Source organism: Ornithodoros turicata, chromosome 4 (genome assembly GCF_037126465.1).
Source record: "Ornithodoros turicata isolate Travis chromosome 4, ASM3712646v1, whole genome shotgun sequence".
Classification (NCBI taxonomy): Eukaryota; Metazoa; Arthropoda; class Arachnida; order Ixodida; family Argasidae; genus Ornithodoros; species Ornithodoros turicata.
This window is the reverse complement of record NC_088204.1, coordinates 60,877,911-60,905,898: the sequence shown is the minus strand read 5'-3', so window position 1 is coordinate 60,905,898 and position 27,988 is coordinate 60,877,911. Positions and strand designations below refer to the sequence as shown.

The window sequence follows — 27,988 nt, the reverse complement described above, 5'->3', positions numbered from 1 at the left end:
CACGAGAGGAAGGAAGCGCTGGTGCACGAGTGAAGGTGCAGGAACAGCACACAAGACATAGTGTTGACCCACACTGTTTTCAGCTGTCATCCAACGAAAGTGCAAGGATTGCAGGTATGGTGTACTGCAGTGACAGACTGTTTTTCATATCATAAAATGGTCTGACCATTTAAGTTATACCCGATGCCACTCCGTCCATCAACAATTAATTCGTGCGAATAACGATAATTTATTCTGAGACGATGGACAATGACGTGTGTTTATTGCTGTACCCTTTTTGCGTGCCTTGGAAATATTTGGTGTTAAAACTTTCCTCAGGAAATTTAAAATTTTCCTGCATTTGGGGGGCATGGATTCGGTGCTATCTTTGAAACCCACAATTCGGGGTGAAATGGGACGCTACTCACAGGTTTGGGCATAGTTGGTAATTTTGTCCAGCTGACATTGGCCTTTGTCCAGCAGGTTGCTTGCAATCAAAAGTGTAAAACTATGATATAAGTATTCTTCAGTCTCCCACACCTTACTATTTCTTTGATATGAAGTTTACATCACGTATGTATATACACATGCAACTAAACAGTGTGCACTCAAAATGGGTACAGGATAAACACACGTTATTCTCCATCGTCTCACAATAGATTATCGTTATTCGCAGGAATTAATTGTTGATGGACAGGGTGGCATCGGCTGAATGGTCAGAGTCAGACCCTATGTACGTGTTGTTTTATAATATGAAATACACTCTGTCACTGCAGCACACCATACCTGCAGTCCTTGCTTTTCGTTGGGTGACAGCTGAAACAGTGTGGGTCAACACTATGTCTTGTGTGCTGTTCCCGCACCTTCACTCGTGCACCAGCGGTTCCTTCCTCTCGTGTTACACACATCGAAGCGAAGCAGTGATTCCCAATCCTGCATGACTTTTGCGACTTGAGCACCCTTTTCCCCGCTCCTACACTGGAAAACTTCGATACAATCCTGAAACAACGTAGTTCACACACCAATTACACAAAAACGCGGACACGGAGCTAAACAGACAGCGGACCATGCAGCAGACGACGCTGCCGGCGATTTTCTCCAATGAGGTTTGAGCATGACGTCATACACAATGTCCAATCGGGTGGAGGTGCATTCTTCCCGGCAAATGCTTGTAAACTGAGCGCTCAGTAAACTGAGAAACTCATCTTATAAACGACGGTAAAACGAATGATTTTCACCGAATAGTTTTTGTGATAAAAAATCAAGGACATGTAGCCCCGAATTTGAGTGTTTCACTTTTGCCATTTTTGCACGCTGATGTCTCCAGAGTTTTAAAGGATAATCACGCGAAATTTTTATGCCTGGACAGTAGGCAAAGCTTGAGTTTTGGCGTGCAGTTAAAATGCCCTGTGATACCAAAAAAAAAGAAATAAAGAAAGAAAGAACAGTACGAACATGCTCTAGAGCGCAATTCTGTTCCAACTTCAAGGCGTAATTTCTCTGGGCTGTAGTTGCCCCTTATTGCTATACTTGCATCAATTTGATCATATTTTAATGCCCTTTGATTTCATACGTCTATCATGAGTGTACCTTCCGTAAATGTCAGTTGAAACAAGCAAAAATTTGGGCATCTTTCGAAAAAACAAGGACAAAAAACAAGTGACTTTTTCGGGTTAAGCCCGATTCCGCCCGGTTATTTCCCCCGAACTGACCTCCAATCAATTCGGGTTAATCCCGATTTCTCTCCGAATTCCTGTCACTGTGAAATCCTCAAGTGACGTTTCCACTGAAGACGAACAAGGGTCGCCACGTGTAAGAATGGGTTACTTACGTTCCCAGCAATACACCATGTGTGTCAACACTGTCTATGCCTTTGGGGACTACCGCTGGTAGATCACAATCCCACACACACACAAAAAAAAAGGAAAAAAAAAAGAGAGAGAGAGATTAGGAAAGGAATTAATAGAGAAGAGGAGAAACAAAAACACCCGATAACGCCCGAAGGCACAATTATCGCCCGATTTCTCCACGAATTACAGATTTAAAAATAGCGCCCGATTTTTACCCCCCGAATCTGAGAAAGGCATTTAACCCGAAAAAGTCACTCCCTAGCTATAGTCCATCTACCAAAAAAGCCCCTTTTGATTTCTTTAATATTTTGCCAGCACATGGCCGGATGTTAGGCCTTCCCTCTGCTGTAAAAAGATTATGCTTCAAAATGTGCACACTGCCAACTCCGCGTGCGTATTGAAACCGGGCTGGCGATACCGCGACTACATTTGCGACGGCGTTGGTGGAACCGATGTGGGGAGAAAACAACAGAAAAAGCGTGACGACAGAATCTCCACATTTCCATGCTAGGGCGGGCGCGAACGCAGAGGGTTGCGGGTTGGGCTGGTTGCGTTAAAGCCCATATACTTAGAAAAAGTAGTGCGAACTAGAGTCACTAAGTCACTATTTAGTGACTCTAGTGCGAACCTTTGAGGATCGCCGCTTTCCTCCTCTCTCACGCGGTCTACGGCGTCTTGCCTTTCATTGGGCTTTCCGCACAAAATTTCAAGATTGTTTGAATTAACCCAAAGTATGACTTATCGGATCTTTAATAAAGGACAGCCTAATTACTTAAGTAATGCCCCACGACAGCTACACATCTGTTTTTATGCCTTCGATATATCGGCTGTACGCCGAAATAAATGTTTTATGATAAAACATTACGAAATCCACGCTTAACCTTCCATCCTTGAGAAAGACACGTCTTTTTTTTTCACAGTATATGCTTTCTGAAACGACAAACAACTGAGAAGCAAAATACAGCAACCAAACGACTATAAGGGTGTCCTTCCAACCAGATTAACTTCAATGGGGAGTTTGTAAAAATTGATAAATAATAATCCGTCCAGTGGTCATCATCTACAGCGCGTGTGATGCCTTACTCCATTGTATCTGCTCATTGCCACAAACACGTGGGCGCTTTATTTAATGCTTTCGTTTAATTATTTTTTCCTCGACACTTCATTTTTCATTGTGGGACTAAGTTTCACGAGGATATTCGACGAAGACACATCCAGAACGCGCAAACAAATATTTAAATAATCAACGTTCTTCAATAGCTTACACCGTAGACTTCAGTCTATTTTCAAAGTATTTGTATATTTTTGTAGTCTGGCAATAGATAGCTTGATCGGAACTAATTACCATCTATCATTCTGTTATGCTATCAAGACCGCTCCTCAATTTTTGTTTGGGCGCAAACCGATTTGAGTGACGAGTAAAATGGACGTTCATATGGAACGAGTCACCCAGTACAATTTACTTGATCGATTATCCTATACACTAGATCGTAGCAGTGGTCAGGAACACCGTTATGAAACTGTGCAATTGAATAGGCAAGACAATATGCTGTCAAATATCAAAGTTATCGTGCGGAAACACAAACATTTTCTGCTTGCTGACCCGGAAACGTATGTGCATGTCTTGTACAAGTCACATGGTGATGTGCTGAGTGAAACGGCATTCGATGAAACGGCGTCGACGAAACGGCGTTTGATGAATTGGGCGGACACCTCATTCGCGACCGTGCGGACTGCGCAACCCACAGAAAGTGATTAGTTTTTTATTGTTTCAGTGTGAGAAGGGATTCATACTAGAGGAAGCCGAAAGGGTACGGAAGACGGAAGGGCCAACAAAACAAATCCTTACTTTATTCGACAAGTTCCGACCTATGTGTTCAACAATCGCCGAAAGGGGTGGGGGGGGGGGGGCATGGGGAATGAGGGAAGGGTTGCTGACGACATTTCTTCTGGAGGTAATCTCTACAGATTCTCGTAACAGCGTGCGGTATTTCTCACGCTCACAGCAGAGGACTATACCGTAGTATAATCTCACGAAAACGGGGCTTACAACCTTGACATGGTGTCCGCCCATTTCATCGAACGCCGTTTCATCGACGCCTGACCAAGGTTAGGTCAGGGGAGCCTTTTACGTCTTTCACACGTTGCCGCAAGAAAAAGCGGCGGCCACAGATTCGATGAAACGGCGTTCGAAGAATCGGCGTTCGATGAAACGTCCATTTCCAATGGCGCTCGATGAAACCGAGTTCGACGAAATGTCATGGAACCCCTTGACATTGCTGCAGGTGCACGATCAGCTCCGAGAATCCAGACATCTTGTTTGCCACGAGATGGAGCTCGCCTCGGCTCGTTGCCCTATCTTTTTCCTATCGGTTTCCTCTATCGTTACCAGCTTGTCTGCACCCTTTCCCTCCTTCCGTGAGAAGATATTCTTTTATGAAACTGTGTCCAACATCTGCGAAGAGAATGGTGACGACGCACGGCCAGTGCGTTAACCCACACCCTGCTCCCAGTGTGGCCCACTAAAAGGGGGTCTCGGGTCTTCGATCTGCCCCTGATCTGCGAGGGCATTTCTCTGTCTGTTGATGCCCACAAGGGTCTCCCCTCTATTTTAGATCCAGGGTCGTAGTTCATTCCGGGAATCACTTCCGGAGTCTTGAGCGCGGGTTACGCTTCACGGTCTTCCAGCTGGGAACCAAAATAGAAAGCACCCGCTTCATATAACGCGGCAAAATGATCACGCGATGCGCAGGCATAGAGAGGGTCGCGTCGTCACCCGCTTGCACCGCATTTGAGGACGCTTCGCCGGGAAATTTGAGAACTTATGCGACACTTCTGCGAATATCTTCAAGTTTGTGATAAATAACTGGGAGAAAATAGTCATGCTGGAACCGTAGCCGGTATAGAATACTGTATTAGGGGTAACTGCGTGTCGTGAATTCTTACAAGTATTGGTCTTTATGTATGCTATGCCCGTAATCATGTTAGACGCAAGCTAAACTTTTCTGTATTATTATCATCATCATCATCATCATAATTTTGATTATTATTGTTATTGTTATTATTTTGCCACCACATCAACAACATCAGCACACTGCCGACAGAAGTTTGCTTTCCGCGAAAAGACGTGCAGGTATGTTATAGCCCCGCGCAGGGACAGCTAGAAAAGCTTCAGGGCGATGTGGAACAGATGTAGAAGTCACGAAGGACGGACGTTGAACCTGGAAATTGTGCGAATCAAACTTAATTGTTCTACAGAGCTTCACTGCATAACGCGCTCCCGGCGAACCATCATTCAGGATGACACTGTTTTCTGTCCCGATTTGTTGACAGTGATATCCGTCTTCTTGTGACACTAAAGCATTGATGTCAATTGTCACAAAAAGGCGTTGGTCCTGCTATACAACGGTTGGCCTGCAGTGTGTTCTGGCGTGAAGTTATCTTCTAAGAGTGCAGATCTATGCAGATATTCAGTAACTGCACTGAATATCTGATATTGAGTCACTGAGCAAAGTACACACACACACACACACACACACACAAAGGCTTACGAATTTCTTACGCTCGAAGCTCATATAGCATCATTTTATGTGCAATTACATTCAATGTCTTATCTCACGCCAGCAAATATTTCTCAAACAATAAGTACAACCCAGTGACGTGTAAATATTCCGCGATGTTTTTTTTTTTTTCCGGAAAGTCGAGAGGTTATGGTCCAAAGATGGCGCGCACCGGCAACAGACGCGCCCTCTGGGAGTGCAATTGCAATCGGTGTCGCAGACGACGCAGCAGACGACCCGGCGTGCGAGCGGCCCTGTTGAAGGATGGCGATACCGGCGTCAGCACGGAGTTCCCTGTGGTTGGTGGCTGCCATCATTCTCAACGCAGTCCACGTGCAATGTCTGTCCAAGGATGACTTTTTTCCTTTTGGACCAACCGTCGACCAAAGCTTGTCGCCGGACAACGATGTTAGCTCCTCGGAGTTGCAGCTCAGTACTCCAATCTTATTTTACGGGAGAGAGTATTCAACGCTATACGTGAGTACCTTGCAATTTCTACGAGTTGTTTAATAACGCTTAATCGTCTATAGCTTAACTGAACTGAAGGAGAATAGGGAGTAAACAAACGCTTCATATTGATCTCAATTAAGCGAGGTGCACTGTGACGGTTAAGCGGCAACGAACTCCCGAGCACGTGTTTTCAACCCCACGGAAGCCATTGATGGCGTTGCTGCTAAGTGGTCTTGAGGAGAACAAACCACTCTACTTCTTGTTTATGTTAGGCCTGGTTTGACTAGTGATGTAAGGCTGTTTTCAGATACAGGAAAATTACGTTCGATTGGCGGCGTCGATTAAGTGAGAAGTGGAGGAACCGTATTGTTTATTTTTACTGACAACAAACTGCCGCGAGAGGTGATTGGTTTAGTGAGGAAGCTAAGCTGCGACACTAGAGAGTAAATTTAGGGCACAAGCAGAACAACATCATCACATGTCATCTAGTCGGCGGTCCCATGTACCTTTGCTCTCTGCATCTTGAGCCTCTCGACCCAAGAAGAGACAACGATAAGAGACAAGTACACAGAGACCTTTGAAGGGAAAATATGTTCTTATCTCATGGAAGCAGTGTTCTCCCAGCTAGCATTCCTCTGAACGGGGTTCCCAGGGTATTTCATTGCGAGGGCTCAAAAGATTTATCAGTGTGAGAAAAATTAATTACTATAACTACTTTGTAAATAACTTGAAATTTATTTTAAACGCAATTAAATAAATTTTGGCGTATATGCAAGTATTTTAAGAGTACGAGACAACGGGCATAAGAGGCCCATTTCATGAACCTCGCTCTATCAACGGCGTACATTCATTTCGTAGGTCATGATTGAGTATCAGCTTTGACCGTGAATACGCGGCATCCGTACGTATAAGTGCTTCGTTCCTACTGTGAAAAAGTAATTTCACAAATTTCGCGACAATATTATTCCGCTAAATCAAATCCAGCGAACGAGTGGTAAAGAAGATGGAAAAGTACAGCCACTGGAACTTGCAAAGATCAGATTTCATGAACCCGAGTGACTTACTGATCCCAATCTACTGAAGCACTTTCACTATCTATAAGTACACATTTAGAACTCTTTCAACAGCAACATTTTCACGACTGGACATCGATTTTTTACACGATTTCGTCATTCCACACTTGTCCTGAACTCTTGAATGTAAGCCTGAACATCGACTGATGTTGCGGAAGCACCGACAAGGGACTGGGACTTCAGAATTCCGCGGTCCTTCACTCTTAGCAAAAAGAGTAGAGCAGTTACGCCTTTTTGGAGGTAATAGTTGTCGCATATGTTGTGCCTAAAAGGTTGCAAAGTTCTACCTGCTACCTCACTCTCTGCCACGAATGACAGGGTTACCACTTCTGATTCGGTGAGCGAGGGGGGGCGGACGCCTTTTCGTAGCAATTTGGATATATGATGATTGCTTTTACCACCCTTTTACACCCTTTATCAGACGCTATGTGGACCTAGGTGGTGACTATAGAAGTTTCCACCTTTTCAGGCCCTTTTTTCTTAGAGTGTTCTACAGAAACACTTTTACGACATCGCAGTCAAAACTGTGATGTCAAAACGTACGTTAGCCTGTGCGCTTTAAAGGTACTGTAAAGCAGTAGACAAGCATGATATGCCGGTGATGTGACTAGAGACTTTTTTGCTTCTAAATACCACATGCGGAACCATACGACCGACAACGCGCTATAAATATTTTTAATTTGCCATGAAAAACGCCGCGTAGTGGAGCGGTGCGACGCCTGGTGTCAAACAACCCCCTGTACAGCGGGCAACACTGAAAATTGGTATTACAAACTATTACATCGGAACTTCGTTATTTTAGTAACCATATTATTAGTTTCCCTGTTTGCCTATGCATCCTGAAACCCCTGTTAACAGTGTTTTTTGCGAAGTAACCCAGTGCTGGACGCTGGCGGTGGAGGCTCTCCCTACTTCTCTGCTGCGCCTGCGCGCTCCTTCTGTTCGCGACCTCTTTCGAACGAACAATCTCTGTCTGTGAACCTCTGTGAACAAACAAGTCCCGACGCTGTCTGGCTTCTTGAACGTCTGACACATTTTTTTCAACAGCTCAGCATTTCATTTCAGTTCGCTTATTCGTTTATCCTCAGATGTGGATCGTTGTGTGGATTGCAGGGGCGGATTTTATGGTGGATTGTGGTGAATTGTTATGTCGGGCCCAGTGTTACACGCATGCAATGTGGTTGCCGCCGTATGTGGCAGGGGTACAGATTCATTTCGAATACCTAGTACAGTGTTGCCTGTAATCTTTAATTGTAATTTTCTAATTAATTGCACAGTCGATTGGAATGAAACCAGCGCAGTTTTGTTTTTGTCTTGGTGCCTTGGACTATCGAATAGCCACACTAAATGACATTTGATCGGTGCTGCTTTACAGTACCTTTAACAGTGACGTTAACAAAATTCGTGTCCCGTGACGTGATAGCATGTCTGGTGAAAGTTTAGTGCGTTTATTAACTTCATTCATTGTCATGCCGGGATTCGAACCCAGACTCGCATCTCGGGACCGACTGTGCTTTCTGGGTGTTTCCCGAGACGCTCTAATTCAAATGTTGGCACAGTTCGCTGTGAAGTTGACCCAGGACGCAAGACCTCTTCCCCAGACAAGTTCAAAAGCCTTACCCTTAAAGCACAACTTAGCCACATAACACGAAGAAGGTCACCCATTGTAAAGAAAGTAACAAAGTTAAGAAAGTAAAGTTACGTTTTTTTTTTCTCACGAAACTAATTTGGATTTTTATTTAAATAATGAGCGCCTCCCACTCATTCACACGGTGCGCAGCTTGTAGGTGGTATCGAACTGATACTTGTAGAAAAGAAAGTTCTCCGATTGGTGCACCCGTTCGCGAAGTATTAAGCCCGAGGATTTAACTGAAACACCCTGTATAGTTGGCCTAAGATGCAAACAGCTCTTGCAGAATCTAATAATGCGGAAAGATATTTACGCCTCGAATTTTGAGACATCTCTCGTCTAGCCCGATGTGATTACACTCTGGTATTTCACATTGAGCTGACATACCTACCAACTAAAAATTGACCGTATTCCATACCAACCGGTCGGTGACGGATTCTACAGTACCACTTTCGTGCTTCAGCGGTGTTCCTAAACGACAAACACACTCTTCTAGGTCACATATCTGTTTATACGAGAAACTCAAACACTGTCTCGTGGTTGCATTCAATTGGAACAATTAGGACACTTAACGCCCTGCATGACTCTGTGTGTGTGAGAGAGAAAGGGAATTGAAAACGCCGGCGCATAAAAAGAACACAGCGATAAAATCGTAAGCACTTCTCACCGCGACAAATTATATGTGTTCTTGCACGATGGTGCTGATGTTAGTACCGCGGAAGTTCTCCGTCTTCCTGGTCGGGGAAAGTTCTCTTACTATGTGAAAGTACCTCGATGAAAGTAAACACAAGAGGACCGTTCGTTCTTCTTGTTCAAGCTATACGATAAGCCATTCGTTGCTGCCACCAAATTGAGGCACAGCGCGCGTTCCCCGCCGTTTTCGGTTAAAAACGTCGTTGTATATTGTGGCTATTGGATAACAATGAGAGAAGCACGTGGAAATATAACTTCCCGTCTCACAGATGATCGCTTAACTCTCGCGAGAAAAAGAAAAGCTGCAACAAAAATAAATAAAATTTCTCCGCATAACACCGCTTCTAGCGAACCGTACAGGGTGTTTTTTCTTATTCGTTACAGAATTTTTATAAAACAACTAGCAGAGCAAAATAGATGCCGTTTTTGCAATTGAGTTATATGGCCAGGCGAACATTCCCCCGAAGAAAGTATGTAACTACAAGATCACTAATTCCCTAAAATTCATTAATTAACTCTTTAATTAGAGGAATTCGCTCAAAAGCGAGATAACAGAACGGGAGATATTAGTCGTTGAAAGTCATTCCATGTTTAAATAATCCTTAAACGCGCACGTGCCTTGAAATATCCATGGCTGAATCTCGCTATGCAAACGAGCCGAAACAAGAACTACGCACTTTTCGAGCGCAGAAAGAGCGACAGGCAGTCCACGTGAGAGGGCCACGTGCTTTGGAGCGATGGAGCTGATTGGTGTAAGAGCTAATCTGTTGACCAGATAGGCCGCTCTCCGACCCAGATAAGGCGAAGGACGCTTCATTTCTGCGCTCCAAGAGTGCGTAGTTCTTGTTTCGGCTCATTTGCATAGCGAAATTCAGCGATTCAGCGATTTCAACACACGTGCGCGTTTAATGGTTTTTAAACATGGAATGTCTTTCAACGAGGAATATCTCCCGTTCTGTAATCTAGCTTTTCCGCGAAATCCCCTAATTAAAGAGTTAATTAATGAATTTTAGGTAATTAGTGATGTTGTAGTTACATACTTTCTTCGAGAGAATGTTCGCCTGACCATATAGCTCAACTGCAAAAACGGCATCTATTTTGCTCTTGTAGTTTTTTTTTTTATAAGAATTATATAACGAATAAAAAAATACACCCTGTATAGTTCGCGAGAAGCGGTGTTATGCGGAGAAATTTCCCGTTCTCTTTTCTGATTTATTGAAAATAAGCCGCCTTTTTGGGGTACTTTACGTGAATCGGGAGTTCTAACCTTGCCATTCTGTACTCTGGTTGGTCCCGAATGCGTGATATGATGAAATCACAGAGTTCCCCTAGAAGTCGGCCCAGGACGCACATTCCCCCCAGAGCGTTAGTCGTGAGTGACGTTGCCCACCTCTGTGAGACCGACAACGGCGAGCTTTCACCACCACCACCACCACCACTAATACATACACTCAAACCTCGACTTACGAATCACCTCGCTTTACGAACAGTTCGTCGCCGGACGGAACACTTCCCATGTATATCTCCCTCGGTTCATGAACCTCGATTTCCGAACTGTGAACGCATTTTTTTGGGCACCAACTTAGAAGAGTTTACCTTTTATGACCTCGATTTATGAACGGGAGGAGCGCAGGTCCAGGTCATTAACACATGAATTGGTGTGAAGAGTGCAAACATGTATTACCCAGTGTCCTACTCTCGAGAACGAAAGATAAGAAAATGAACTTTGTCTCTGTGGCGTGACGTGCCAACGACTGTCATTTCAAGTCTAACGTGGCAATTGACGCATTGCGAATATCGAGGATGCGAGATCGATGCAAGAGACCGGCACTGATCACAGGTGACAACGAGATATCTGCCGTAAGGAGCACGTTCATCACGGCGAACATGACCGCCATGTATTCATGAATTCAGCGGCAGACGGCAGCGGCAAAACGTTCGTGAACTGCGCGTTACAGCTGGGTCGGCGTGGAACCGTCTGCAGAATGCGATGACTTTGAGGATAGGTGCGAGTAGCGTAGCGTCACACTACTAACGTCTCTTCTCAGCAAAATTGATAGTGGAGAGTCAATGACACAGAGCGCCATTTTCAACTATTTTCAGAAATAAATACCACTGACCGTAAAGTAAATAAATGTTACACAACGCCACAATGCAGTTCCTGTCGTTCTAAGGGTTTCGCTCACTGTGAAGCTCGATTTATGAATCCCTCGTTGTGTGAACGATTTTCCGAGGAACGCACGCCGTTCATAAATCGAGGGCGTGGGATATGTTTAATAGAAAGAAACATTCACTGGCGATTTAATGGCAAATGGGAGAGAAATGTGTTAGCGGCGGGGAATATGTTTATTATATATAAAAAAATAAGAGGGAAAGGTTAGCCACCGGTATGGCGGCTTGCTATTCCCAGGAAAAAAAGGGAAAAATAAAGGCAAACAAAAAGAAAGCATTAATAGCGTTAGCGCCTTTTCCGGTCCATACTTGACTTCCGGGTATCCACTTCCGGTTTAAACCCAACTTCCGGTAGTCCACTTCCAGTCTAAACCCGACTCCGGATGTCCACATCCCGTCTATACTTGACTTCCGGTATGCATTTCCAGTCCAACTAGACTTTCGGTTCTCCACTTCCGGTTGTCCACCTCCAGTCAATGCTTGATTCCCAGTTTGACACTTTCAATTACTATATCTAAGTTCATTTAATTAACCTTCAATTAGACTCAATTACTTTCAATTACCCTGTAATTACCCTTAATTACCTTAGGTAACGGCAGGTTACATGAGGTAATCTTGAATTCCCTTAATTACCTTTTAATTACATTTCCTTGCCTGAATTACTCTCAATTCTTCTTTAATTGACGTCAATTGCCCTTTAATTACACTTAATTACCTCCGGTGTAACCTGCGGTTACCTTCGGTATTCTTTAATTTCATTTAATCTTTCTCTTAATTGCATATATCTTACATTCATTACCTTTAAACTCAACTTTCATGTTTTAATTGCATTTAATTACCTCTAATTGACTTCAGTTACTCTTACCTTTTACTCTTAATTACCTTCCAGTACTTCAATTTCAAATCATTTGCCTCCATTTACATTTACCTTCTTATATCCCCTTTGCATGTGCACTTATACCGCTGTCTCGGTGAGGCTTCATCATCTCACACACGGACACACACACATATACATACATACAGCCTTTTCCATTTTGACACTCCTAATGCTAGCGCATTAAAGGAGGAAATATCTGTCAGGCTGACACCGCCTTGCTATTAAAAAAAAGAAGAAGGAAATATCAAAACATTTAAAAAAAGACAGGAAGAACAAAGAAAAGCAGTTAGTGCAGCACAGACACGACATGGCACGAGAAAGCCCGGTCAGGGGGCTGACGCAAGGCCCCAGTTTTGCAGGAAGCGGAGCAGGGCTGTGGTGACAGGGGTGTGTGAGTGACTGAACCAAGGGGAGTGGCCATGGACATCATGCTGGACCTGTGGCGGCCCGTCCACGACGATGAAGACGTGCCTCTGCTGGCGCCTGGTAGCCAGTTCTACCGGCATCGTCCTAGCGTGAGGCCACGCACAACTGCCCGCTGGGACATTTCTTCATCGCCGGTCAGGACTCATATAGAGGAACCTCACCTCCTATACACATCCAATCTGCTTTAGATGACGGAGGTCTTGCCGTTGGGGAAGGTGCTGCTTGCAGTGGGGAAGATAATGAGGGATATCGGCCACCTCGCCACAGCTGGGACAAAAGGGGGAGCTGGATTGGCCCATTTTGTATAGCAGCAATGGTGTACGAGCAAAGTTGAGACGGAGTGGCTGCAGAAGTGATTCCTCGCGGCGGCTGCAGTGGCACGCAGTGAAGAAGGCAACCGAGGGTCGATGAACAGCATGTGACTGTTGCATGAGACAGCCTCAGATCTGAACACTTGGGCACGGGCAGCACACCGGCGGCGAATATATAGACGGCAAGCCGAAACCGAATGCCGGGGTAGACGTGCAGTGGCAGGAATGGCAGCTGCGGCAGCGCGTGTGTTACCGGTCAGACCTACGTGACCGGGCACCCACTGGAGGGACGAAACATGACCATTGGAGCGGAATCTATTGTACGACTGTATCATCAGGCTGGGTATACCCTCTATGAGGTTCGTGTGGAGCGACATCAAGAGCAGGAGCGACGCCTTGCTGTCGGTGAGGACGACCCATTTACCAGGTGGCAAGTCAACAATGTATTCCAGAGCGGTCAGGATGTCGAAGAGTTCAGCCTTCGTGGACGACATCGGGTAGGGCAGTTTGTAGGCCTGTTCGTGGTCTGTATCGGTGACGTAAAAGACTGCGCCCGATGCGTCAGCCTTTACGGAGGCATCAGTGAAGGTTTCTCAGCAGTGGGGACGAGTAGAGGTGAGGTGGGTCAAAACGAGTTGTTGGGCCACCACAGGGCTGATTGTCTGTTTTCGGGAAAGGTCCGGGATAGTAGCATGAATGCTAGGCCGTTCAAATGTCCACATTGCTGGCGTAAAGGAAGGGACAGGTGTCTACGACGGGAGATAGTCTCGTAAGCGGGCTACTGAATTGGGAAAAGCGGACGCAGGGCAACTCACAGCAATTCCGCGGAGGGGATGAGAAGGTTGCATCAGGCAGAGGGAGCGCGGAGGGTGGCTGAGTCCCGCAGAATGGGGATAGGCTGTTCCCTAGCTTCGGCAAGTACGGAATGTCTCCGTTGTTCGAGGGACTTCAAGACAGACACAGAGACTGCGAGCGTAGAGGTTGAGGCGGTCTCGTTCTTGAGTGCAGAAAAGGCCACGAAGGATCGGGAGACTGTATCGCAGTGTGCCCAAAAGAAGAGCCTTATTAACCCGGAGGAGGTCCTGGCAGGAAGGGGCCCAGGACGCAGCTCCAATGCGTTTGAGGACGTTGACCAGGCCGGAGGCTTTCGTAACAAGCGTTTTCTCGTGGGAGGACCACGTGAGGCCTCGGTCAATTGTGAAACCCAGGTAACGGCAGTTTTTGACAAAAGTTAGGGGTGAACCATCGATGAAGGGTGGATATTTGTGGAATGATCTCCGTATAAAGGCCATGGCTAAAAGGAAATGGCATGGCGGGTAAGATGGCTAGGCCGCGGTCGGGATATCTAGTGGGCGACTGTGTCCAAGGAGCGTTGTAGACGACGTTGGATCGCATCACGACGAAGCGGTTCAAATACAAATGTCATCTGCATAGATTGTGATGTGGGTGTGGCTTGGCTGCTGTGCAGGAATGGAGGGAGGCCATAATGTTGAATAGGAGGGGCGGGGTGCGCTTCCCTGCGGGACGCCTCGGTGAACGGGATACAGTGCGGTATCTCCGTCAGCAGTTCGGACAAAGAGGGAACGACCTGCGAGGAAGTCACGGATCCATGATACGGAGAATCCTCCTACGTTGGCGTCTTGGAGAGCCGCAAGGATTGCATTATATTGGACACTGTCATAGGTCGAGGCAGTATAAATCGAGGGCTGACGGTAGTTATATACGAGGGGTGTTCAGTTCACGAGACTGGGAGGTACCCGGGTTCGAATCCCGGTGCCGGCTGTGCTGTCTGGGGTTTTTCCTGGGTTTTCCTCAGACGCTTTCAGACATATGTCGGCACAGTTCCCTTAGAAGTCGGCCCAGGACGCACATTCCCCCAGGGCGTCAGTCGTGACGTTGCCCACATACGTGAGGCCGACAACGGCAAGCCCTATCACCACCCACCACCACTAGGGGTGTTCAAGTCAAACCGGGACTGTCTGTCTCCTGAGTGTACAAATGGCTCGCACTACTTCTTGTTCGTCATTTTCACACGCGACAGGCCTCCGCGTTCACCACGTGGTGGTCCAAAGTTTGTGCAAAACAGAAGACACGTGCTGGACAGGATGGCAGACAACGAGGTGAGCGCGCACATCGAACAGCGAATTGTCATGAAGTTTCCCGTAAATGAAGGCGTAAAGTCATCTGAAATTCACAGAAGACTTCAGGCTCAGTATGGCCACGATACACTTAGCCGCAACAAAGCGTTTGCGTGGTGCAAACGGTTCCGAGACGGCCGTACATCAGTGCAGGACCATCCCGGCCGGGGCGGCTCAGAGCCCAGTGTCAGAGTTCCTTAGAACATCCAACTTGTGGAGCGCGTGATCCTCAAGGACCGACGGATAACGTGTCTCGAACTGGCTCGAAAGATGGACATTTCTGTGGGAACGTTGAACACTCTCATTCATGAACACCTCCAGTATCGGAAAGTTAGTGCCCGTTGGGTCCCGAGGCAGCTCTCAGTGTTTGACTAACAGAGAAGACTGGAAATCTCCCAAGAGCTAAGGTACGGTTTCGACACTGAAGGAGGGCAGTTCCTTAATCGGATCATCACGTGCGATGAAACGTGGGTGAACCATTTCACTCCTGAGTCTAAACGCGCATCAAAACAGTGGAAGCATCCGGGCTTGCCAGCTCCCAAGGAGTTCCGAGGCACCCCATCTGCGGGTAAGGTCATGGCCACAGTTTTCTGGGACAAGGCTGGCGTTGTTCACGTTGATTTTCTGCCCAGCGGTACCAACATCAAGAGTACATATTACTGCCAGGTTCTCAGGGATGTGCATAAGGCGCTGAAGCAAAAGCGGCCGGGCCTCATCAGGACAGGACAGGATAATGCACGCCCGCATAGCGCGCATCTCACGACACGCACCTTACAGGAACTTGGCTGGGAGTTGCTGCCACATCCCCCTTACAGTCCAGACCTCGCCTCCAGCGATTTCCATCTCTTCGGGCCACTGAAGGCGTTCCTTGGGGCCGCTACTTCAGCTGCGACGACGAGGTCAAGATTCTTGACCTCGTCGTCGACTATCGCACGTATCGAATATCACGACTATCGCAAGTTGCGATAGTCGTGACGTGGCCCGCCTGAGCATGGCCGACTACGGCAAGCATTTCCATCGCCACCCAGGGAAGGGTAACGGACGTATTTTCGTTACCGTTTTCATTTTCGTTACTGCTATATTTTCGTTTCCGTAATCCGTTTCTGATACCAGCCTTTAAATTTCGTTTCCGTTACATTTCCGTGACTGCTTCCGGTAATGGAAAGGCTGTTATAGAGCTGCGGGAGGACAGCCTGTCCGGCTCTGTCAGCACCTTGTTTTGCCCAAGTGCTGCTTCGGTGTCACGCGTACACACTACACAAGTAATTTTACTTCGTTGGGATGCGCACATCTTGCAAGATTTTTTTAAAAATGTAGGAACATGTCTTCAGTCATTCTGAGCCCAGCAACTCAAGATTGGCGTAACCTTGATCCAATGTTGCATTCATAAGCGGACGCTCTCAATAGTAAATAGTACTGCCATACCCACGGTGAAATAAAAAAAAAGCAAAGAAAAATGCACAAGCAAAAATCGTAGGTTGCCATCCTCGTGCTATGGTGGAGTATTGTCATGTGTTGATGTCATGAAGTTATGAGGATTGGGACGAGGTAATCGAAGAATGCACACTCGAGATCCAATATTGCGCTTTGTTTCAAAGCTCACGTGTAGTATTTAGAGCATTACAGGGAATGGAGTCATTAAAATACAAAAATAAAATGAAAAGTCACTAAAATGTCAGCGCACAGCAGGAATAACCAATTACCCGAATTCAATACCGGACGATAATTTTCGTTTCCGTTTCTGTTTCCTGTAATGGAGGGCCGTGGTATGCGTTTCCGTTCCGTTGCCGTTACCACCTCCAATTTCGGTAATATACCGTTTCTGTTTCCGATACCATTGCCGTTACCTTTCCCTGAGTCCACCACCACCATGTTTATTAGCAATATTTATGGTAGTTATGTAAATGAAGGTTATCTCCGGGTGGAAGGTCACCGAGCAAGAGAACAACGTGTTTGCACAGAAAGCATGCACCCCAAACACAGAACCGCGTAGCACGCTATGCTCCACCTATTAAAGCGATGCAGTTAATCGCTTCTGATTTGAAGAGAGAGCTTGGAGTATGTACGCGTGTTTGTGACCATTAATGTAAATGTAAAGTCCGCAGAAAGGCGTACGGCTCCCCTTCTCAACCAATCGGGCAAGGAAACGATACTATTTTGAACGGCGGTTGGTTCATGACTGTCATCAGCATCTGTTTTTAAACTCTTGGAGCTGAAGTTCACCGCATAAGACGGCCCCAGAGAACCATGGTCGCGAATGACATCGATACGGTATACCGGGTGTTTCACGAAGGTCCCCTGGCTGAATAATTCGTGAACAGGTGGCGCTAGCGAAGAAATTTCTTTTTGGTAAAGATTCTTGGGACATCGGCCATGAACTGAGTACTCAGCGGCTCATTTGCATACGCTCGCTAATTAAGTAAACATCCTAACTTTTAAATTTTATTTCGCACACTTACGGGACCTCTGTTTTACGTATCGGGACCTTCAGCAAACAATATTCGAAGAAAAAAAAACATGTTGACACTTAGTGATTTTTCCGAGTAATTAATTGGTTTCGGTTTACATATTTCTTGCGCGGAGCAGTAAACCAATGCGCGCTTTGGATCAGCTATCCAGCTATCAATTTCGTGTTCATTCGCCTGGTTGACGCACGGGGGTGACGGAAGATAAGGAGCAGCCGCAAGACCTAAGGAGACGCTTTGGTGTTCCTTCTCCTTTCCTACACTCTTAAAAATGGACTTCACCACACAGCACCATCCTAGCCAACCATCATCTCGGATGACAACGTTCCCTTCCTTGATGGGTGGCGTACGCCTTTTTTTGTACCTATGATGCCGTACGTAAGGACAAAAAAAAAAAAAAAAAAAGAAGAAGAAGCAGAAGAAAAGGCTCCGTCTCCCGTTTTCAACTAATCGAGCGAGAACGTTGTCATTCGGGATGGTGGTTGGTTAGGAGCGTGCTATGCGGTGTAGTTAATTCGCCGGTTCATCACTCATCAAGATGTTTACCTCATTAGTGAGCGTATGCAAGTGAGACGATCACTACTCAGATCATGGCCGATGTCCCAAGGATCTTTACCAAAAAGAAATTTCTTCGATGGCGCCACCTGTTCACGAATTATTCAGCCGGGGGATTTTCGTGAAACACCCTGTATATGGCATGTTCGGTAGCCTGAGCCATCAGTACTCGTACGTCACAACTTTCGTACACAATTCCACTAATTTTTTTTTAGGAAACGAGGATTGAGAATTGGGGTAAAAAGGTGACCTTTACTTGGCAATTTCCGGGTTAAGTTCGCAAAAAATTACATAATTATCATGACATTCACATGAGAGACATGACAGTTACATGACATTCACATCGAGAGGTGGCAATAATCTAGTAAGGACAAATGCCGTTGACCGCATGATTCTAGGTGGCGTAGTTTCTTTATTATAATTTAGTGACGCGTTTTCTGGGACACCCTGTATACAGGGTGTTTCACCTAAAGTGATAAAGAATTCGGGCTGGCGACGTATACTCGCCGGAAGATTGCGGGTCTTTCGGCAATTACCTTCTGGAAACTCTTGCCACAATTTAGGAAGGCTTTGGAGGATTTTTACTTGCGGGAAATTTATTTTTGTCAATTGGACTTTGAAAAAAATTGCCAAGCGAACCTCACTTTCTTTTAGAGAAATATGAAGTCCTCCACGGATAACCGCAGCCAAAAAAAAAAAAAAAAGAAAAGAAGAAAGAAAGACTATGCCCAGTGTTACAACAGAAATAGTTTTTAAAAAAAGTAGAAAGGACGCTTTAGCCCATCCTGCAAGATTTTCGCAAAGAAGCGCGTGCCAAATGTGCGTCTAGAGGAGGAAGTGTCCCCGCCTTCATTTGTTGCCTTCTTTGTGATAAGACGTTTGCTTTGTTTTCCTTGTGGTAAGACGGTTGTCATCAGCATCAAGGTCAAAGCGGGATACATTTCCCGCAATTAAAAATTGTCAAAAGCCTTCCTCAATGGTGGCAAAAGTTTCCAGAAGGTAATTACCGAAAGTCCCATAATGCTCCGGCGAGTACGTCGCCAGTTAGTTTTATCAGGTTAGGTGAAACACCCTGTATATTTGTAACACACAGTCGTGGCATGCAATAAAGAAAGTAAAAAGTAGTGGACATGCAGAACATAACAGTGTAGATAGATGATAAAGGGGATAGAATAGTAGGAGGAAAAAGGTCTGAGTGTATTGTGTATTTGTGTAGTGTTTGTAGTGTAGAGTATTTGTGATATGTAAATACCGAATGGGTGAAGGGCGTTCAACCGCGCTCCAGTGTAGACCCACGACACTTGTCCTTAGCCCACCACACTTGTCCTTAACTTTGGCCTCAACTCTGTGTTATAAATTTTTTATCAGCAGTCTGGTACACAGGTTTTACGCGCGAAATAGCTTTTTCAACAATAGCCAAGTCACCACTGGCCAAATTTCGGCACTACAACAATCCAGCCAATTTTGACGCAAAGTAGCCAACTCCTGCAAACATGGTTGGCGATGCCTAGCTGATATCAGCCTGAGCACACGTACCTCCACACTGCTCGCCCCCTTTCGTTCCGGCTTTAGTCTTCCTGCTTAAAGAATTTTCAATGTCTCGTGCATCAGGTGCGAACAACCGATGTTGTATTTTGGAAAGGAGGTGTCGGCCTGCGTACCCGCTATCACCTCGCGCCATCGCACAAGCTGCTCAATTCTATTGATACAATCAAGCAACGGGTTGAGAGGCTTCCCAGCAGCATATCCGGCCTTCCGGGACATTCCGTCGCCGTCGATCAGAACTCTGTAGAGGGATACCACCTCCTTTACATTTCGTGGCTCAAACGTGATCAAATATCCCGGAGGGCTGGATGTACCTGTAGGCTCCCAACCCGTGGCCCCAATCGGACTGGTTCCCCCGGTAGCTAATTCTGGCTTACTGACAGTTGTATACACAGTGATCGCGCCTATGTTATAATTGGAGTCGATCGTGCTATGTCTACACAAGACACTTGTCGCCCGTCAAGAACAAAAAAAGAAACAAACAAGAAAACATGACATCCGCGCATTCTGACGTTTTGCTTGGACCTGGTACTGAAAACCGTGTGATTATGACAGGACACCACTTTGCATACTAAGAGGTCCACGCTAAATACAAAAAGCGTCATGGGCGACCCGCTACTCTTAAGCATATTATGCTATAAGCACTTCAAGCCGTCAACAAACTGCGCCAGGAAACGAGAACATCTTGGAGCCCACAAAAGATATTCCACTCTATCCAAGCTGTACTTCTGGTCTAACGATAAAAGGATAAACGCAAGGCCGTGTGAGCTCACGCGTGCTCTTATCAACCTCAAAGGAGCAAGGAAGTGATATTTAGCATTGCAGAAACTCTGCTTCATTCGTCAGTCAATCTCGAAAATGCACGAACGGTTCAAGACGTGCGCTCAAGCACGATTCACTAAAAATCCCTATTCTTTACACCTGTCACACGGTTACGCACATGCACTGTTGACTTTTGAGCTCCTTGTGTAGTAATAATGCCAAAGTGTGCGGCATATAGCCGCAAGACCTGCGCGACGTTCACAGTAGAGCACTGCACGGGCCCGGGTTTACCCGAAAGCCCGAGCCCTGCCCGGCCCACGGGCCGGGCCGGGGCGGATATATCCCCGCATATATTTCGTTCGCGTGAGAGTTAAAAAAGGGGAACTAACACCGGAGCATGTGCAATAGAGCGGCGATGAGTCTCTCTTTAGCCGCAATGTACATACGCCCACACGCCGCTGCGCGCTGCGTTCCCAAGCAAGCAAGCACCAAACACAGGGCGGCTTGCCGGCAGTGAAACACAGCCGCTGCTGCGCTCCAGGGTACCTCCTGACTCTCCACCAATTAGCTGCGTCCTTTTCCTTGCTGCGCTGTGTTCTTTAGTAAATCGAAATACGCCTCCGAACCTCGAGAACAGATAGAGCAGAGGCGGGCTGGGACCGGGCCTGAGCATGGAAACAGTCGTGTACCGGCTGGGCCCGGGCCGGCGGAGTTGGGCTCGGGCTGGCCCGGGCTGGAAATATATAGAAGACGTCGGGCCCGGACCGGGTACGGGCCGTTGCAGTCGGGCCTGGGCCGGGCACTGGCCTGAAAACTAGGCCCGTGCAGTGCTCTAGTTCACAGCTCCCTTGTACAAGCGACGCTGTACTCCATGGAATCAGCCACGCCAGTCAAAAGCCGTTGAGTATATTCAAGCGCGTGGTCTCAGAATCTGCCTAGGCGTCCCGAAGACGACGGAGACAAGCTCGTTGTTGGTACTCTTGCTGCTGGAGCGGGCGAACTTCCAGCGCCGCTTCTACATTCAATTGACGTTCCTCGTGTCCGCTTTTCGGCTTGTGAGTCGCACTGAACACTACACGTCCGAGATTCCTCTACGTATATTTCACTGTGATCCTGGCCTTCTGGCCGTTCCAGTATGCCCTTCCCAGTTAGTTGCCCCCACGTGACGCAAGGGAACACTTCTGGACAGAGCTCCCGACTGTAGATAGTAAGCCTGCGGATGCCAGGTCTCCGGAGGAAGACCACTGTGAATACATTTGTGCTCACTATACAGCTGACGTTACAGTACCTGGATGCGATATGCGTGTCGCGGAAGAAAGCTTTACTGATGTGTCTGTCACTGCCGATGGCTCATCAAAGACCTTAACCTTGAGGGTCTTAACCGCTGGAATTGCGGTACCCTACCCCGTTACATTGTGTGATTGTATGAACGAGATGGGAATGAAATGAATGGAGTACGCTCGTCATCTGTTGTTTATGTCTCGGATGATATTTTCATTCGCGTATAGTACCGTTAAAGCTCTGGAATATGTAGGGTCTTGTCCACTCCACAAATGGACCTTTTTACTGAACTCAAAAGCCGTGCTACAAGGTACTTCCGGACCTGGGCTCCGATCGCCAAAAATTTATAGCTTTTTGAAACTTCTTTTGGGTGGTGACGATGGAGCTGCTTGCCGCAGTGGGCCACGCTAAGGTTATTAGTAGGTTAGTAGGTTAATAGGTTATTAGGTAAATTAGTTTTATTTTTCAACGTAATCTCCAGCTGCACTAATGCACTTGTGCCAGCGTTTCACGAGGGCTTGGATGCCAGCAGCGTAGAAATCCTGACTGGCGCGCAGCAGCCATGATCGGACCGCACTCTTGACCTCGTCGTCGCAGCTGAAGTGGAGGCCCCAAGGAACGCCTCTAGTGGCACGAAGAGATGGAAATCGCTGGGTGCGATTTCCATCTCTTAGGGTGCGAGGTCTGGACTGTAAGGGGGATGTGGCAGCAACTCTCAGCCAAGTTCCTGTAAGGTGCGTGTCGTGAGATGCGCGGTATGCGGGCGTGCATTGTCCTGTAGGAGGAGGACTGCTTTGGTGATGAGACCCGGCCGCTTTTGCTTCAGCGCCTTATGCATATCCCTGAGAACATGGCAGTAATATGCACTATTGATGGTGGTACCACTGGGCAGAAAATCGACATGAACAACGCCAGCCTTGTCCCAGAAAACCGTGGCCATGACTTTACCTGCAGACGGGGTGCTTCGGAACTTCTTGGGAGCTGGCGAACCCGGATGCTTCCAATCGTCCTGCACTGATGTACGGCCGTCTCAGAACCGTTTGCACCACTCAAACGCTTTGCTGCGGCTAAGTGTATCGTGGCCATACTGAGCCTGAAGTCTTCTGTGAATTGCAGATGACTTTACGCCTTCATTTACGAGAAACTTCATGACCATTCGCTGTTCGATGTGCGCGCTCACCTCGTTGTTGGCCATCTTGTCCAGCACGTGTCTTCTGTTTTGCACAAACTTTGGACCACCACGTGGTGAACGCGGAGGCCTGTCGCGTGTGAAAATGACGAAAAAGAAGTAGCAGCGAGCCATTTGTGCACTCAGGAGACAGAAAGTCCCGGTTTGATTTTAACACCCCTCGTATTTTGAGATGACGCATTGGATATGGAACGTCTTGGAAAGTATTTTGGGTCAAATGTTCGCAATGAATCGAGTCATACACCAAAATCCGACGGGTTGGTGTTGTGCCTGCGGGTAATGCGGGTATACCCGCGTAATCCGCGAAGGAAGTGCGGGTCTACCCGCACCTTACCCGCAACCCGCGATGACACGGAAATGTGTACCCGCGAAGAACAAACTGCCGCGGGTATTCCCGCACCGCACTCATCTTTACTACTGGCTACAACGTACGTTTGCAAACTTTAGTGTCATTCCATCGTGTGCAGGAACGAAGTTATAGATATAGATACACGAGCACATAGCGAGCTCAGCTACTGTCACGCAGACATGGTATTAGTACGTGTGCTCCTGTTCTCGGTGTGAGAGGCCGCGATACCGTGCTTGGCCCGTACGTGCCTCCGCGAAAGCGCGTTCCAGGAACGCGAAGCATCCTGGGTATGTACTACGAGACACGTAAGACGATGCAGATGTCTCACTTCCTGCGTTTCTGTCACGATGAGTTCTAAGCCTGGTTGTCTCGAAACCGTGCTAACACTTCGTGTGTGGCCCGCTCGTGCGCTAAAGTGTAAGGCATTAATCCTACCGGAGGCTGAACCACAAATAGACGGACGAGGGTGTCTGCAGCTTTGTTTGTCACAATGTTGTTTCTGTCAGTGATGCATTGCGCGTTGGTAGCGTACCTTTGTTCTGCAGGCGAGATGCCGAATTTAATCCGGAGAATACTGATTGCAGGTGGAATGTGGGATATGTGCTATCCTTGAAGATCGTAAAAGTTCGGTTGACTCAAAAGAAAAAGCGTGAAATGCCACGTAGCAGAGTTCAGAGTGATGTTCCTTTCCAAACAACGAACACTTACAACAAGTGCCAGAGAACTTCTAGAAGGACGTTGGGCTCTAGAGCGCTGTGAGAGGACGACACGTTGTTTGGAAAATGTACACCGTTAAAACAGAACTTCACCACATAGCACGCTCCTAGCCAACCGTCATTCCGATTGATATCATTCTGTGTCCTTATTTGCTGAAAATGAGAGGAGGAGCCTATCTGGGACACATTATGCTTGTCCCAGATAGGCTCCTCCCCCTGTTTTGAACGAATCATGACACAGAATGATATCATTCGGTACGGAGGTTGGCTAGGAGCGTGCTTTGTGGTGAAGTTCTGTTTTAACAGTGTACAGTCATGTGGCGGCACCCATTGTGAGATTGTGTCCCAGGAACTCTTTTGACTGGAAACGATTCCTGTTGCCTGAGGCAGCTGAACGCCGGCACTGTGGTCGGCGGCGGATCATGCTTGCTTTGCCTCCACCGTCCGCGGCGCTGACAGATGGATGTCAACGGTAGTGCGCGAGCGCTATCTAACCAAACTGTATTACGCAACACGTATGTCCTTTAGGTAGGTCATCAGTGCACACAGCGCAGGTTGCTGGTGCTGCCTTTGCCAGCTCCCCAATACCTTCTCAACACTAAAAGGTCGGTTGTCAAGTTTCGCGAGGGAGTTCTTCAGTGTTCGCCGACTAGATTCGAAGCGTCGGCAGGTGACCAGCACGTGTTCCGTGTTCTCCACAGTTCCGCCAGTTGAACAGCTCGGCGATCCAACGACACCTATCTTATGAAGGAATGCTGCTGCGAACGGGACGTTGAGTCGCAGGCGATGGATGACGGACTCTAACGGCCTAGTTGGGGTCGATTCGCGCGAGGAACGAGTGATTCATGACGCTGCCTGTTCACATGGTTTTAGACCACATGGTGTTCACATCTTTTAAATCATTCAGTGCTTTCACACGTCAAGCGTCCTGGAACAGCTGGTGGCACCAGTGCGACCTTCGTTTCCATTTTTTCCCCTTCTATTTCTATGATATTCTATTGTATTACGCAAATCGGTTAATCGGAAGATGTGACGTTTTTTAAATGTTGAGTTAGAATAATGGAACTATGTCTCCTGAGAGAAGGACTCGTAGGTCATGGCTCACTCAACTGTCCCCACCCACCTACCTGCAGCGATAGAAATTGGGTCATAAAAGCGGGACTTATATAACACAACCCATTTTCACTGTTTAGAAAAATAACTTATTTATTTATTTAACTTATTTTAAAAATAACTTATTTATAAGTTATAACTTATAACTTGTTTATTAGAAAAATAACTTATATCTGATCTACACTTTCACCAGTGCGAGCCATGGTACCAGTGATTTATGCGGAACCCGTACTCGTGTACGGATCGCGTCAAACTTAACTTGAACATCGCTCCAGCCTGCGAAGCGGGAAGAGGGCCACCCTGGCAGCGCCTATAGCGAAACACAACGCCTTCATGATGAGGGTCACCCCTCTAACTGTAAATAGAATGACCCAAAACGCAATCTTCCATTATTTCTACTAAGCACCACCAAGGTCCGCAGGCCGAAATGACGCTCAAGTTAACTCTGATGCGAGCTACGTGTTTTTGTGACTATTAACATAAACGAAAGCTGTCAAAAGGGCCACCAATTTCCATCAGATCAGAATAGTCAGTCCCGAAAACACACCTGAGAGCCACGTATCGCACACTGTTGCTTACATTACCGGGGATTATGTTAACCAATACAGGTACAATCCATACCGACATCAGTATGGAAAATGTCCAACATTCACTGACGAAAGTTTTTATATTTTTTATTTATGTATTGTTTTCAACAGATAACTGTGATGGGGCTGTGAAAAAGAAAAAAGAGCCGTAGATACGACTTGACGTTACATCAGCCTTAGGGGACAAACATTTACGGAACACGCGAGCGGCGTATCTTTTGTTCTGTGCGACACCCTAGCGGCGCTGGCGGAAGCGGGTGAGTTCACTGTTTCTGAGGTGTGGAAGTGCGCGCTGTTAGCGACACACAGCGGTAGCTTCCACTTCCCAAGCAAAACCAGGCGATACGGAAACTACCGCTGTGTCTCTAGCATCGCACGCTTCCACCCCTCCGAAGCAGTGAACTCACCCGCTTCCGCCAGCCGCTAGGGTGTCGTACCGAAGAAAAAATACGCCGCTCATGTGTTCCATAAGCTTTTGTCCCAACCTGTACGTCAGATCCACTAGGATTACGTACCCGTTACATAAGCGAGAACAATGACGACAGGACTGCAGGAACTCTAGCACTGATCTCTATGTATAAAGGCTGGATGGCGCATAGGAGAGGGGCGCGCGGGAGAGAGGTGCGTCAACCGGCCGCCATGTTGGAGGGCCCACTGGCGCCGGCTGCTCCCATAGGAAACAATGGGAAGCGATCTGATTTGGAGTATTTATTGCGCTTTAAAGGCTCCTCATTGCTGATTAGCACGCATCTTGCTTAGGAATCAGTGTGCTGATGTATTCCAAACGTGCTTCAGCCGTGTTCCTCCAGTTTTTAATGGTAATTGCCTTCTTTTTCTTCTCCGCTGCATGTATTCCGAATAGGAGATCGTAACTGTCGTGCACAGGGCGCGTACCCATGAAGGTGAATTTGGTGAATGTCAACCTGTAAAGTAAATTATTTTTACTCAGAAAGGTTTCACACTATCTGTTATTGTAAGGTACCTCCGTTTTTATATTTTTTGTTTGTTTTCGTTTGTTCGGTTTTCGTGTGGTGTTCCGCGGTTCTCGTTCGTTAATATGTCCATTATCGTATTATGCTCTACGGGTGTCTCTGTGTGTATTGCAGAACACACAACCTCGATCCTTATTCTGAAGGGGCTCATTATTTTACTCACCACATGACCACCAGCAATGGGGTGGAGAATGGACCCTGGCGATGGCACTCCCCATTCCTCATCTTAAAATAACGTTATTGTCAGAGTGTTTTGCAGTTGTTCAGCTGCCAGCGTATTTCATTAGAGAAATTCGAAGCGCTGTGCGCGAAGACCATGCACATGCATGACTTATCACACACGCTGTAGGAGCGACTGCACGTACGAGGTTAACACAGCAGTTTATTTACTTCCACCGTACCTCACAGATTAAGAGAACAGTGGAACAAATTGGCATATTGGCGTAGGTTCTGCATCCGATTCTTCGGCACAGCTGAGCGACTGTGAGCGGAGCCTGCAAGCACAAGCGCATTGTTTATAGAAAATACATGGTCTTGAGATTTGTAGGAGCAGCCACACATACTTTCTTAGTACGCAATGGCACCAGCGAAGTAGCAATGCAAACAAGTCCGAGTTGCAGATGCATGCGATACGAATAAACAGATTCTTCCTCAAAATAAAGAGCTTACCTGCGAAAAATTATCCCTCTTTCTCTGTCCGTGTGAAGTGTACTCAAAGCTGCAACAAACTGGCATGACATGCCTTTTAGTTTAAAGTAAATCATAAAAAATACGAGCAGCCCCGCTTGAACTAAATGCAGACGACAGAATGCGTTGGGCCCACCAATATGGCGGCCAGTGACCACGCTGTGGAGCACCCCATGCGCGATCCAGCCTATACTATAGAGATCAGTGAACTCTATCTCCCACAACGTAAAGGGCCTATGAGCAAGACACTCCGCTAGTAGCTCCATGATCGACTTCATCTGAATGTTGCCGAAACGCCTCACAGGACGTACAGAATGATGAAATGTTGCTTCCCGAATTGTTACAGTACCTGTGACGCAGTAGTGGACACTGAGCACATAACCCTACGCTGTGCTGCATACGAACGACTGAGATCCTGTTTACGGTTAGCTTCGCTCAAGATCACCACCGGCCCATTAAATCTGAAAGATTTTCTAGGGCCCTGGAACAATTCAGCGTTCCAACGTTTTGTCATGTAGACTCCTTTATATATACGATGGACACGGGCTGGGTTTCTCGTCTTGGACTGCATTGACTGCGTTTCTTTGA

The 27,988-nt window shown here is 46.9% G+C and overlaps 1 protein-coding gene across 1 annotated transcript in view; it reads left to right on the top strand.

Moving 5' to 3' along the window:
- Positions 1 to 5,599: 5,599 nt before the first annotated feature.
- Positions 5,600 to 27,988, top strand: part of LOC135391645 (nidogen-1-like) — a 61,541-nt gene continuing 39,152 nt past the window's right edge. Inside the window, exon 1 of the mRNA XM_064621972.1 lies at positions 5,600 to 5,866. Coding sequence (XP_064478042.1) covers positions 5,654 to 5,866 — 213 coding nt within the window. The 5' untranslated portion in view covers positions 5,600 to 5,653. The remainder of the gene's footprint in view (positions 5,867 to 27,988) is intronic.